At 38.2% G+C, this 14,518-nt stretch overlaps 1 protein-coding gene across 1 annotated transcript in view; it reads left to right on the top strand.

Annotated features, from left to right (window-relative positions):
- The window catches only part of LOC143963529 (peptidyl-prolyl cis-trans isomerase FKBP8-like), an 89,384-nt gene that overhangs the window by 19,026 nt on the left and 55,840 nt on the right, over positions 1-14,518 (top strand). The window contains exon 4 of the mRNA XM_077473205.1: positions 5,645-5,862. Coding sequence (XP_077329331.1) covers positions 5,645-5,862 — 218 coding nt within the window. The remainder of the gene's footprint in view (positions 1-5,644; positions 5,863-14,518) is intronic.

The following is a 14,518-nucleotide window of genomic DNA, read 5'->3' as shown; positions in this document are numbered from 1 at the left end:
TTTCATTATCCCCTGACTGTTCTTTAAAGCTGCAGGACCCCTGACCCTCTGTCTGGACAGTTCCGATTGGCCCTGTGCTGATCACATGCACTCTCCCAAGAAAAAAACAAAAAAATCTTTAGTAACACACACCAAACTGAGCATGTGCAGAGTGACTTCAAGGCTCTGTGCTATCAGGAGATGGTTTGGGGACAGTGGAAGAAGGGGAAGATCAGAAAAGACAGGATCAAACAATCTTTTTACACAATGCAGAGAATTAACCTCTTAGGTTCTACACTGAGTATAATAAGCATGCTTTACTGCATATACAGACTGATGTTATTGTTGTGGGTTTAGTAACACTTTAAGCGCAGTTTCTTTTTTAATTTTAAATGAGTTCTTAAAAAGAATGTATAGTAGTTGATACACATGTGTTTCTTTATTATGGTCAGCACTGAATATTCAGGATATTTTTTGGAGTACTTCTCCCTCAAATGACACAGTAGAACTATTTTCTCCCAGGAAGCTCAGCTATGCTCTACCAGAGAACCTACTCTGTGTTACATTACAGATTAGAAAACTGGAATTTTGCGGCAAGGAGTGAAATGGAATCAGGATGAAATGAGCTGCTGAGAGAATGACTTAAAGACAGGGCCGGTGCTACCACTAGGCAAACTAGGCAGACATCAAGGGTACACAGCTGCCTAGGGCGCCCAGCCACTGGTGTTCCTACTCTCTTCACTCTGCAGCAAGCAACTAAGTTTCAGCATCAGCAGGCAGCCGCCGCTTCATTCGCACATAGTGTCAGAGGCGCAGCAGCGGCGGAGGAGGACTGTGTCTGTGTCCCAACTCCTGAATGAATGGAAGCAAGCAAACACTCATTGATGGGCGCTGGTGAGGCTGCATTTGATGGGCGCTGGTGAGGCTGCATTTCATGGGCGCTGGTAGGCTGCATTGATAGGCGCTGGTAGGCTGCATTGATAGGCGCTGGTAGGCGGCATTCATAGGCGCTGGTAGGCGGCATTGATAGGAGCTGGTAGGCTGTATTTGATGGGCGCTGGAAGGCTGTATTTGATGGGCGCTGGTAGGCTGCATTTGATGGGCACTGGTGAGGTTGCATTTGATGGACGCTGGTGAAGCTGCATTTGATGGACGCTGGTGAGGCAACTTTGATGGGCGCTTCATTAAAAAGGTGGGGTATACATGGGCAGGGCAAAGAGGGAGGAGTTAGGAGTGGAGCCAAGGGAGGGAGGCGGCAAAATTAGGTTTCGCCTAGGATGTCAAAAATTCTTGCACCAGCCCTGCTTAAAGAACCTTTGTGCTTGTACAGTTAAATTTAAGGGTGATTTACTCCACAATGCCTGCAGCAACAGGGGTCGATGGAGCCTTGTTCTAAAGCTCATTTACTACTTGTTAAGAATATGTAAATGTTTGAATGCCTGTAGTCTACCTACAGTTACACGTTAAGCTAGAATGAAACTCCAGACAATAGTTTAAGTCGGAAAGGGTCAAATCATTGGTTTGGTTTTTACTGCTTCTTGTGTCCCTACTGGAGAGAAGTCTCTTCATTTCCTGTCCAAATAATACCCATGGATTTGCTGCAAGCTGAAATTCCCTTATATATTGTATTTATATGGTGATGCTGTCACAAGTCTCTAGTGGATACTTTGTAGGAATATATGGATCACGTAAAGAGAAAAGGAAGGATAAAGTTAAATTAGAGCAATGCCCTGTTGTCACTAGCACATGATGTGAGAGGACAATTTTTCATTGAGAAAGGAGATTCCGTTGTACACCCTGGTGCCCTATGATACATTGCGTTGCCATTTTTTTTTTCTAAAATAAATGTCAGATGACCATAATTTAAAACTGACTACTCAAATATGTTCTAAACTGGGGTAATACATTTTTCGTCTTCTCTCGTTCCCTTTCACTCCGAAGTCACCACTAAATGACAATAAGAATAATAGCTCTGAATAGCTCTTTGTGATTCTGTGAAAAAATGCAATCTTTAAAATGCTTTGTTCAAGATGTTTCCCAATATATCACCCATTATAAGTACATTGCAGATGCTGACATTGCCAAGCCTATTGATATGACAACACTTGACAGCAGCTGCGCAATCAGAAATATAACTGGATTTATGCATTTCAGATGTTTTATTTGGATCACTTTTCAGACCTATCATAAGCCACTCCTCAAGAACAATATTGTCATAAAAAATTACAGTAAAGCTATATATTTAGCTTGCATACAGCAGCTGTTTCATTCCTAAAACATTTAATTAGAGTAGCATATGGTACAGAGACTTGTACAAGGATAGTGCAGCATAGATTGGTGTAATTCTACATTACAATTGACTTAGTCAGTCCTAGTACAGCTAAAAATTCAACACAGTTAAAATCAAAGAATAAATTAATGTAAGCCTGATTTTCAGTTGACGGAGTGTCACATACCTGGCTAGAGATCAAAATGGTGAGGGTGACCTTTCTAGAACCTCTTATCCGGGGTTTCTCAACTAGGGTTTCTTCAGGGATTGCAAGGGCTTCCATGAGCAATGAGCAATTTCTGCTGAAACCATTGATCTTTTTTGCTATCTGTAAGGGGGTGGTTCTTTCCAATGACCACAAGTGTTAAGCCTCATACACACAATCAGACTTTAAACAAACTTTCCCGTGGACTTTTGTACAAAGGGCGTTGGCCCTGAACTTGTTAAGCATACACATGATCTGACTTTTTCAGCCAACTTTCACCAAATCACGTGGTTTTTCTGCTCTTTACTGCCACCTTTGGTCAACTTCTGTATTGTTGTCTGATCTTTTGCATTGGTTCTGAGCATTTGTGTTTGTAAAGTCCGATGGGGTTCTGTACACATGATTGGACTTTGCTCCATTGGACTTATGTTGTCGAAAAGTTTGTCCGTTCGCACAGCCAACAAAAGTCCGATGAAAACTGAAAAAGTTTGTCTGATGGAGCGTACACACGGTCGGATGTTGCCTTGAACCAGCTAATTTGCATTTTTGTTTTCAAAAAGTCTGATCGTGTGCACGGGCCTTAAGAAGCATTCTACCCACTGACTATCACACTTATGTATCATAAGTTGTAGATATAGTAACTTTTGGCAGGGGTTTCCTGAGACCAAAACATTTGGTTCCTCTGTGCTGAAAAAGGTTGAAAAAGGCTAGTGCGTGTATCCCTCCAAAATAAGAAAGTTGATGAAAGTGGTGCAGAGTGACAAAAATGTGTATGGCAAATTTGGATGCTGAGGTTTCAAGAACCAATGAAGCAGGCCCAGGAGTGAGCAGATAGGGGTTGGTTTATTAAAACTGGAGAGTGCGAAATCTGGTGCAGCTGTGCATGGTAGTCAAATAGGCTTCTAAGTTCAGCTTGTTCAATTAAGCTTTGATTAAAAAAAAAAAGAAAAAAAAAAGCTAATGGTTTCTATGCAGAGCAGTACCAGATATTGAACTCTCAAGTTTCAGTAAATCAACCCCATAGTGTTGAAAAGAAAATTCTTGAATAGAAGTGCAAGGAAACAAGAAGCATTCAGCAACAAGTAGGTAGTAAGGTACCAGGCTAAGGGGAAATTGCACTGTCAGGGATAAAGTCAAAGCCAGTAACAGGCGGACAACGGTTTGAGGCATAAAGCAGGAGCAGGGGAACTTCAGGACCAAGGTCAAGGACAGAAAGCCAGGTCAGTAATAGAGCATAGGAAGAAGGAGCTTGGGTCAGGATAAATGGTGGTTTATACAGATTGCTTACCATTTAAAGTGGAAGTAAACTCCCCTATCGTTTTCAGCCAAGGAAGCTGCCATCTTTGCCTCTGTTTAATCTTCAACTGCTATGGTGCTGCACATGTGATTCGTTATGACACCAGCCATTGGATGGTTTGATAGTTTGGCTGAGAGCACAGCCAATGTGCAGTTAGAATTCCCGGCATGCCTTTTTTTTTTTTAACTGTTTAAATCGATGGGTTTACTTCCACTTTAAGGTTCACTCTATGTGCATGCCGGCTGATTAGATCTTCAATACAGAATAGAGAGTTACCCTACATTTTTGAGACCACAGAAAATGAGTTATTTCAGACAGATTAAATTCAGAACTTTGCAGCCTTTTTCTGGGGCTCTTAGGCTATCTGACATGTCAGTTGGTGCTTTATTGGCAATGCCCAAAGCTGATCTGTTTTAACCTTTACCATCATAACATTGTGGTTGGTCTCTGTACACACTAGAAAGAATCTTAATAGACTACACTATCTATCCCACACTGAGTGCTAAAGTAGGTTTGTAAATCCAAGGAGTCCATCAGTATATTGTATGTTTGGTAGCATACAACATTAACAATTTGCTACTGAAACAGGTGTGAATTGCTGTCCATTAAAGACATTTTATGTCAGTTAAAATTAGTCCTTTTCCTTAGGAAGATTTGTGTTGACTTGGCAAGTGTAAGAAAGAACCCCTTGTCAGCTTGATGCAGCACCAGCAGCCACCTATACAGGAAGAGCCAGTTGGGATTATTCTTAAAGTGGTTGTAAACCCTTACAAACCACTTTGACCTACAGGTAAGCCTAGATTAAGGGTTACTTGTAGGTCCAAGAAATATCTCCTAAACCGTATAGTTTGTCTTTACAAAAAGACAGGCACTGCTGTCTACGGCACATGGGCCCTAGACAGCGGTGGGCAGGCACACTAGTGGCAGCTCCCGTGCACATGCGCGGGAGTGACGTCATCGCCGCTCCTGTCCTGTGAGTGGCCGGAGCAGCGATACCCAGGAGAAGATGGAAGCTCCGTGCTACAGGGGAGAGTGGTGACACCGCTGGCTCCTGTGTCAGGTAAGTGACACATAATGGTCTACTATGCGATGCGATGCATAGTAGCCCATTATGCTTTACCTTTGCAGGGAGACAAAGAGAAAGTAAACCCATTAGGGTTTACTTCCTCTTTAAACAGAATGCAATTCTGCATTGAAATACTGTATCACAACTGCAAGCCAAATATTTGGCTTGTGGCTGCTGCGCAGCCCCATTGAGCTCAGTGGGCAAGTTTGACAGCAGATGCAGTCGCTGAAACTTGACATGTCCAGTTAAAATTGCTGCACTATGAAATTAAGCATTGAGGCTGCAAACAGCTGCTTTGTTCATTTAGAGGTAGGTGGTCTGTTTAGTCATCCTCCTTTAGGTCACTCCCACTATTAGACGCAATCTGGTCATACCCATTGCTCTCCTTGGCATGCCTAACAGAACATGTTTTTCAACTGTATCCCAGCATGGTGGCTGATAATTTGTCATGCTGTGTTGATTTTTTAAATGTAATCCAGGCCAATTACCTATGGGTATTATCAGAGTTTATAGATTGTGTTTCTACTGTTTAAATATCGATCGTTTTAGCTTCTAATAGAAAGTCTGTCATTTTTTTCAGGTTGTCAGAAAAAAGTGTGCTCTGTCAGTAAATTTTCCATGTTCTATCAGTAAAAAGAGTTGCAAGAGGCTGCTGTAGAATGACAAATATGCTAAACCTAACAATGTCAACCTTTACAAGATGTCCCTTCCAAATGCAATATCGAAATTAGCTAAATTACACTTGATTAATGTTTTAAGAATAATAGTATTAAATAAGGATATGCGTGCACAAAATTGACTTTTTTTCTGCTTATGTTTGTCTTGCAGGGATCCAGACATCCCATCGGATGCCTCTCTAATGTACAAAGTGATTTTAACCCATGTCCGAGACAAGCCTAGTCTAGGCGTTCTTACCACTGCTGACCGTATTACCCTTGCAAACCAGAAACGGGAATGTGGAAATTTCCATTTTGAGCGGGAAGAATATCGAAGTGCCATGCACTCTTATAGCCAGGCACTGAGCATCCTCATTCTACCCACTGCAGGTAACTGTTACTGCAGAACGTACCTATATTCTAAATACTTTTGATAACAGTTTATCCTGCAAATCATTAATTTTTGGAAATATTTATAACATTCAAAGAGCCAGTAAATGCAAATAACAACACAGAGCTGCGGATCAGCCCTGCCCCCTCCGTCTCCTGATTGGCTCACTGGCTGTAATTGACAGCAGTAGGAGCCACTGACCCCTGCTGCTGCCAAAAGCTAATCAGGAGTGCAAGTCTGGACAGCCTGGTGAGCCAAGGCACTTGTGGACATCGCTAGATAGAGAGGGGGCTCAGGTAAGTATTAGGGGGGCTGGAAGGCAGGGGGGGGAGGAGGTTGCTGCACACAGAAGGTTTTTTTACTTTCTAAAGTTCTTTTACAACCACTTTAAATAAATACATTACTTCAGCCTTTAAATATATACATTGTATCAGATATTCTTCAAATAAAGCTTCAAAAATGTAATCTTTCTCTTAAAAATGAGTGTGTTTATGTGTTTTTCAATTTGATGTTATATGAATAAGAACTCAGTGTTAATAATAAATGCGGCGCTGCCAGCAAGCTATACTATAATAATTAAACAATAATAAATAAATGACCAGTGAAATAAGTGAATCCACCTCACACAGTGTTGCTATGTGCAATAACGCAATAGATACTAGAAATAGTGCGTGTAGAAAACCATCATGACATCATACATAAATGAAAATCAGAGAATATTGAACGTGACCATAAAAAATAAATAATTAAATAAATAGATAAATAAAAAATAAAAAGTGCACATAAATGTATTAAACAATATAACGTGCTGACTTATTTAAAAGTCCATAAAATATCTCCGTGAGTGTATAATCAAGTCCATGCATCATTAATTATTTGTGGCATTCAGAAGTATAAGCCACATTGGAGGGGTGACAACAAGGTGATCAAAATTAGCCAGGCTGAATCACGCTGGATACACGAACTCCGCACTTTGACACCTTTGGGCCACAATGTCGAATTTGATCTTAATTGTTTCATCTCGAATTTTTAATTTTAAATTTCATAACAACTTTTTTAATTTTTTATTGATGTGAGTGTTAAACTCTGCGGTAATCCGCATTCGTATTATATATTTTTTAGATCTCAGATATTTTCACATATTTTATATATATTTTTAAATCTGGTACTGTATAGGTCTACATGAATGTTATTATAGATGGTAGTGTAAAGGGGTGAACACACTAGAAAATATCATGCCCCCCCGTTTTTATCCTTTTTCAGATTTTGCTTCAACTATTCCTTCCATTTTTTATTTTAAGGTTTTTTATGAATTTTTTTATGTATTTTAACATTTTTTCGCAGTTCACATTAAAAAGATACCTGTTTATATATATTTTAAAAAAATAACTTTTTAATGATGCATAAATATTTTTTAGTTACATATTACTTTGAAGGCTAAATTGCATTAGATGAAGTCATTTGGTAACTTACCACTAGATGTCGCCCGTTATGTATATATGTGTATTAGATGTTTTTATTTATTTATATACATTAACATCTGTGTGTACAAGTTATATGCTTTATTTATATTTTCCACATGCCTAGGATGGTATATTTATACCATCACTACTGCTATTGAATGTGATAGCCTGTATTCATTGTGTATTTGTGGCGGCGCCGTCATGGTTACCATGACGACGGCGTTGACCACATAAAAGCTCCATTTAACACTACAGCTCCCATAACCCTTTGAGAAAGTCACGAGGGAGTGACGCAACGCGTCAGGGAAAGGAGCTGTGGTGCTACACGTATTACTTCCGGTCGCGGCCGAGTCCGGAAGTTCGGATGTTTCGATGTTACCCGCTGTTCTTTGCCTAAATGTAAGTGTAGAGTTATTTCATTAAATTCTTCTTATGAATTACTACACATGAGAGTCCCCCCCCCCCTGTCCTTTATTTTCATACTCTGCGTGCCGTACATTGTACTGAGAGGTAACGGAAGAGTCTGGGAAAGGAATGTGCAGCTTTATACTATCTGCTGGATGGAAGAGAAGGGAATAGCCTTTGGGCTTCACTCTGAGTCTGCTTACTAAGCTTTTGAGGTGAGAGGCTGGGGGAAACGGTTTGGTGCACCAGTTTTTTGGCACTGAAGTTTGGCACTGAAGTTGTTCTGCTGGAATATCACTGATTTGGAAATCACGTTTCTTGCATGGACTTGATTATACACTCACGGAGATATTTTATGGACTTTTAAATAAGTCAGCACGTTATATTGTTTAATACATTTATGTGCACTTTTTATTTTTTATTTATCTATTTATTTAATTATTTATTTTTTATGGTCACGTTCAATATTCTCTGATTTTCATTTATGTATGATGTCATGATGGTTTTCTACACGCACTATTTCTAGTATCTATTGCGTTATTGCACATAGCAACACTGTGTGAGGTGGATTCACTTATTTCACTGGTCATTTATTTATTATTGTTTAATTATTATAGTATAGCTTGCTGGCAGCGCCGCATTTATTATTAACACTGATTTTCCACGTAGTACTGAGATTACTATTTATTGCTTGGCTGCTTCCACTTTTTTAGTAGATTTGTTTTAACAATATAATTTTTTACACTTATATATAATTAGTTTATTTAGATTTGTTAACACCCACCCCCTTTTTATTTCGAGTGAGGTGTAGCGCACTAGCACTTTTCTTTATACATTTCTACATTTTCTCTTTGCCTAGTGCAGCACACCATGGAAGTATTTAACTTTTTTAATAGTAGAACCATCAATGTAGATGAATTTTTTGACAAACAAGAAGTAAATAATGTAGGGTCAATTGAAAATTCATTCAGAAAAATGGGACACCTAATGGAAAAGAAGGTTAATGCATGGTGGGACATTGTGACCCATGAAAAGTATATTAAAGATAAGATAGTCCCAAGAAGGCTGAGATGGGATGTTCCCATGAATGATGGCCTAACGGACAAAGAGTCCACAGATGAATGGTTCCACTTTTTTAACGATAAAGGCTTAGAGTTGTTAAATTTTTTAATAAAACGTAAACAGAAAAAGATCAGGATAATAGATAAAATGGTGGGAGACATTAAAACCAATCTTGAGCCATTTAAAGATCTCCCAGAGTTTAGTACATTATCTAAACAACTCAATAACGATCTGGAACAAAAGGACAATGAGACAGCTACAAGAAAGAAGAGGAAATACCAAAGGGATATAAAGGACTTTGAGGATGATTTGGTATTCAAATGGCAGAAAAAAACAGAAGTACCTGTCATTAACTCAAATAGTAGTTCCCCAGTCAAAAATGAAATAAAAACAACAAAAATGGAGGAAATAGTCCCTACACAATCCACCCATATAAGATATGATACACCGAATAAAAAATATGTTTGGAATGGGAATAGAAAAAATTGGAAAAAACCTTTTTGGAAAAGGAAAGACAACAACAACAGAGATAAAGGAAGAACATGGAGACCCCCTTATCATATGAGAAGATCCCCATCTCCCCCAAGGAGATACCGAGATGAGAATTTCAATGGACATCATTATGCAGATCAAAGAAGAAGGGAAGAAATAAGAGGTTACACACCCCAGTATGATAGAAGAGAGAGATCTCCTCAAAATCACTACCATCAACAGGGAAGACGAAGAGAAAGATTGCCTCCAAATGACTACTATGCAGTACCAGTTCACAATAGATATGAACAATTAAGGAAATACGACGATGAAAGACGCTATGAGGATGATAGAACCCCGATACGTCATAACCACCAGTCCGAGAGACAGAAATATGAAAAGACCCCACACCATTTTTTAGACCAACGTCGGTGGGATCCCCCTCGCTATTACGATCACAATGTGACCCCCTGGAGACCAGACAGATATTCTCCAATAGCCAGGGACAACAGGAGCCCCAGAAAACAGGACCATCAGAAAAACAAGGAAAAAGAAGATCTCCAAATGAACAGAACGCCCAGAAGATCCCCAGAAAAACAGGACAGAAGAAAAAACGAAAAACGAGAAGAGGGTGCAGAGCCGGAGTCAAAAAACAAAAGAAAAAGAGAAAGATAGGAGAGGGGATCATTAATTTAAGTGGAGCCGTTCTGACAAAGGAGGAAATAAAAGTATTAGATAAAGGGCTTAAATTCGCCCCGAAAAGAAATTGGAATAAGTTTAATACATATGTGGATATCAACAAATTTGTAAGGAGCATGAATATTAAGAAATACATGCTAACCGATTCAGGAATCGGAAGAGGAATAAAACTCCCAGAACAGAACGGTATACAATATACAAATCTACGAAATAAATCCCTCTTCAATCCAGCAGTGACAAATGACGGTCACATTGAAGTATTCAAAAGAATGGTTTTAAATGACATACAAGAATTGAAAATGAAGAAGATTTATGATCCGGTAGATATTCGAAAGGGTATAAGACAACTGGAAACTAGAAAAGACATCGTTATAAGGCAAGCTGACAAAGGAGGTGCCATTGTGATACAGTCCAAAGACGACTATAATGATGAGCTAAATAGACAGCTAAAAGACGATACCACTTATCTAAAGCTACTGAATAACCCCACCCTACGTTATAAGAAAGAATTATCCAAATTGATACAGAAAGGCCTTGATAAAGGATTATTAAGTAAAAAAGAAGCGAAATATTTAGTGCCAAATACTTGCAGGGTGCCGGTTATATATACCATTCCCAAAATACACAAAAATGAGACAAAACCACCTGGTCGGCCTATAGTGAATGGCATTAACTCTGTGTGTTCTAGATTAGGGGAATATATAGATTTTTTCCTGCAACCCATTGTAAAAGAGACTAAATCGTTTCTAAGAGATACTAAACATCTCCTTCAACTACTAAGGGATATCAGATTGGATAATGGCCCCATCTACTTAGTCACTGCCGATGTGACCTCGTTATATACTATTATCAATCATGAGGAGGCAATAGAAGCTACGAAATGGGGCCTAAGAAATTTAAGTAGCCTTAAATGTAAACAAAGAAAGTTTATTACTGACTGTTTACGTTTTGGTTTAGAATCGAACTATTTTTGGTTTGATAATTGTTACTTTAAACAAATATGTGGTATCGCTATGGGAGCGAAATATGCACCCAGTGTAGCGAACCTGTATATGGCACAGTGGGAAGAGGAAGTGCTATACAAGAATCTACCTAAAGAAATTATATTGTATAAAAGATACATTGATGATATTATCCTTATCTGGTCAGGCGATAGAGATAGTCTTAACGATTTCTGTTTTAATCTTAATACAAATGAGAAAAATATTAAACTAGTATGGGATATTAATGAAGATAAAATTAACTTTTTAGATCTTGTGATTGAAAAAGAAGGGATAATATTGAACACTTTTACCCATTTTAAAACAGTGGACAGAAATAGTTACCTACCTCTGGATAGTTGCCATCATCATAGATGGCTTGATAATATACCCAGGGGACAGATAATTAGACTAAGACGCAATTGCTCTAATGAGCCAATGTTTTTTGAACAAGCCAAACGAATAGGTGAGAGATTTGTCCAGAAAGGGTATCACATTGACTTCATTGAAGAACAAATAAAAAGCGTGGCACTATTAGATAGGGATAAATTAATACAAGATAATTCCACTACTTCAGAAAAACAGGATAGGGTATCCATCATTATGGATTATAATATACAATATAAACAGATAGAAAAGATTATAAAAAAACATTGGGGTATTATTAAAATGGATCGTCATCTTCGAGACATTCTACCAGAAATACCGAAGTTTGTATATAGGAGATCTCCCACTTTGAGGGACAGCTTGGCCAAAAATGTCCTAGATCCTCCTAAAAAACCGGTTTCGTTCTTTGAAGGAAAAGGCTTCTTTCCATGCAAGAGATGCTATGCATGTAGACATATAAAAGAAAAAAATAAAAAGAAGTCTTTCATATCTACAGTAACTAAAAAAGAATATTTAATTGATGATCTTATCACCTGTTACAGTGAAGGGGTTATCTATGTTTTAGAATGTCCATGCCATATCCAGTATGTGGGAAGGACAAAAAGACAGCTATGGAAAAGACTTAGGGAACATGTTCAGAACATCAAAAAAGGTTTCGACAAACATAGCTTGTCCAGACATTACGCCAAATTTCATCAAAAAGATCCCTCATCATTAATTATTTGTGGCATTCAGAAGTATAAGCCACATTGGAGGGGTGACAACAAGGTGATCAAAATTAGCCAGGCTGAATCACGCTGGATACACGAACTCCGCACTTTGACACCTTTGGGCCACAATGTCGAATTTGATCTTAATTGTTTCATCTCGAATTTTTAATTTTAAATTTCATAACAACTTTTTTAATTTTTTATTGATGTGAGTGTTAAACTCTGCGGTAATCCGCATTCGTATTATATATTTTTTAGATCTCAGATATTTTAGTAGATTTGTTTTAACAATATAATTTTTTACACTTATATATAATTAGTTTATTTAGATTTGTTAACACCCACCCCCTTTTTATTTCGAGTGAGGTGTAGCGCACTAGCACTTTTCTTTATACATTTCTACATTTTCTCTTTGCCTAGTGCAGCACACCATGGAAGTATTTAACTTTTTTAATAGTAGAACCATCAATGTAGATGAATTTTTTGACAAACAAGAAGTAAATAATGTAGGGTCAATTGAAAATTCATTCAGAAAAATGGGACACCTAATGGAAAAGAAGGTTAATGCATGGTGGGACATTGTGACCCATGAAAAGTATATTAAAGATAAGATAGTCCCAAGAAGGCTGAGATGGGATGTTCCCATGAATGATGGCCTAACGGACAAAGAGTCCACAGATGAATGGTTCCACTTTTTTAACGATAAAGGCTTAGAGTTGTTAAATTTTTTAATAAAACGTAAACAGAAAAAGATCAGGATAATAGATAAAATGGTGGGAGACATTAAAACCAATCTTGAGCCATTTAAAGATCTCCCAGAGTTTAGTACATTATCTAAACAACTCAATAACGATCTGGAACAAAAGGACAATGAGACAGCTACAAGAAAGAAGAGGAAATACCAAAGGGATATAAAGGACTTTGAGGATGATTTGGTATTCAAATGGCAGAAAAAAACAGAAGTACCTGTCATTAACTCAAATAGTAGTTCCCCAGTCAAAAATGAAATAAAAACAACAAAAATGGAGGAAATAGTCCCTACACAATCCACCCATATAAGATATGATACACCGAATAAAAAATATGTTTGGAATGGGAATAGAAAAAATTGGAAAAAACCTTTTTGGAAAAGGAAAGACAACAACAACAGAGATAAAGGAAGAACATGGAGACCCCCTTATCATATGAGAAGATCCCCATCTCCCCCAAGGAGATACCGAGATGAGAATTTCAATGGACATCATTATGCAGATCAAAGAAGAAGGGAAGAAATAAGAGGTTACACACCCCAGTATGATAGAAGAGAGAGATCTCCTCAAAATCACTACCATCAACAGGGAAGACGAAGAGAAAGATTGCCTCCAAATGACTACTATGCAGTACCAGTTCACAATAGATATGAACAATTAAGGAAATACGACGATGAAAGACGCTATGAGGATGATAGAACCCCGATACGTCATAACCACCAGTCCGAGAGACAGAAATATGAAAAGACCCCACACCATTTTTTAGACCAACGTCGGTGGGATCCCCCTCGCTATTACGATCACAATGTGACCCCCTGGAGACCAGACAGATATTCTCCAATAGCCAGGGACAACAGGAGCCCCAGAAAACAGGACCATCAGAAAAACAAGGAAAAAGAAGATCTCCAAATGAACAGAACGCCCAGAAGATCCCCAGAAAAACAGGACAGAAGAAAAAACGAAAAACGAGAAGAGGGTGCAGAGCCGGAGTCAAAAAACAAAAGAAAAAGAGAAAGATAGGAGAGGGGATCATTAATTTAAGTGGAGCCGTTCTGACAAAGGAGGAAATAAAAGTATTAGATAAAGGGCTTAAATTCGCCCCGAAAAGAAATTGGAATAAGTTTAATACATATGTGGATATCAACAAATTTGTAAGGAGCATGAATATTAAGAAATACATGCTAACCGATTCAGGAATCGGAAGAGGAATAAAACTCCCAGAACAGAACGGTATACAATATACAAATCTACGAAATAAATCCCTCTTCAATCCAGCAGTGACAAATGACGGTCACATTGAAGTATTCAAAAGAATGGTTTTAAATGACATACAAGAATTGAAAATGAAGAAGATTTATGATCCGGTAGATATTCGAAAGGGTATAAGACAACTGGAAACTAGAAAAGACATCGTTATAAGGCAAGCTGACAAAGGAGGTGCCATTGTGATACAGTCCAAAGACGACTATAATGATGAGCTAAATAGACAGCTAAAAGACGATACCACTTATCTAAAGCTACTGAATAACCCCACCCTACGTTATAAGAAAGAATTATCCAAATTGATACAGAAAGGCCTTGATAAAGGATTATTAAGTAAAAAAGAAGCGAAATATTTAGTGCCAAATACTTGCAGGGTGCCGGTTATATATACCATTCCCAAAATACACAAAAATGAGACAAAACCACCTGGTCGGCCTATAGTGAATGGCATTAACTCTGTGTGTTC

Source organism: Lithobates pipiens, unplaced genomic scaffold, assembly GCF_037356315.1.
Source record: "Lithobates pipiens isolate NorthernLeopardFrog02 unplaced genomic scaffold, aLitPip1_a1.2 Scaffold_8, whole genome shotgun sequence".
NCBI lineage: Eukaryota > Metazoa > Chordata > Amphibia > Anura > Ranidae > Lithobates > Lithobates pipiens.
The sequence above is the reverse complement of the archived record's forward strand: the minus strand, read 5'-3'. Positions and strand labels throughout refer to the sequence as shown.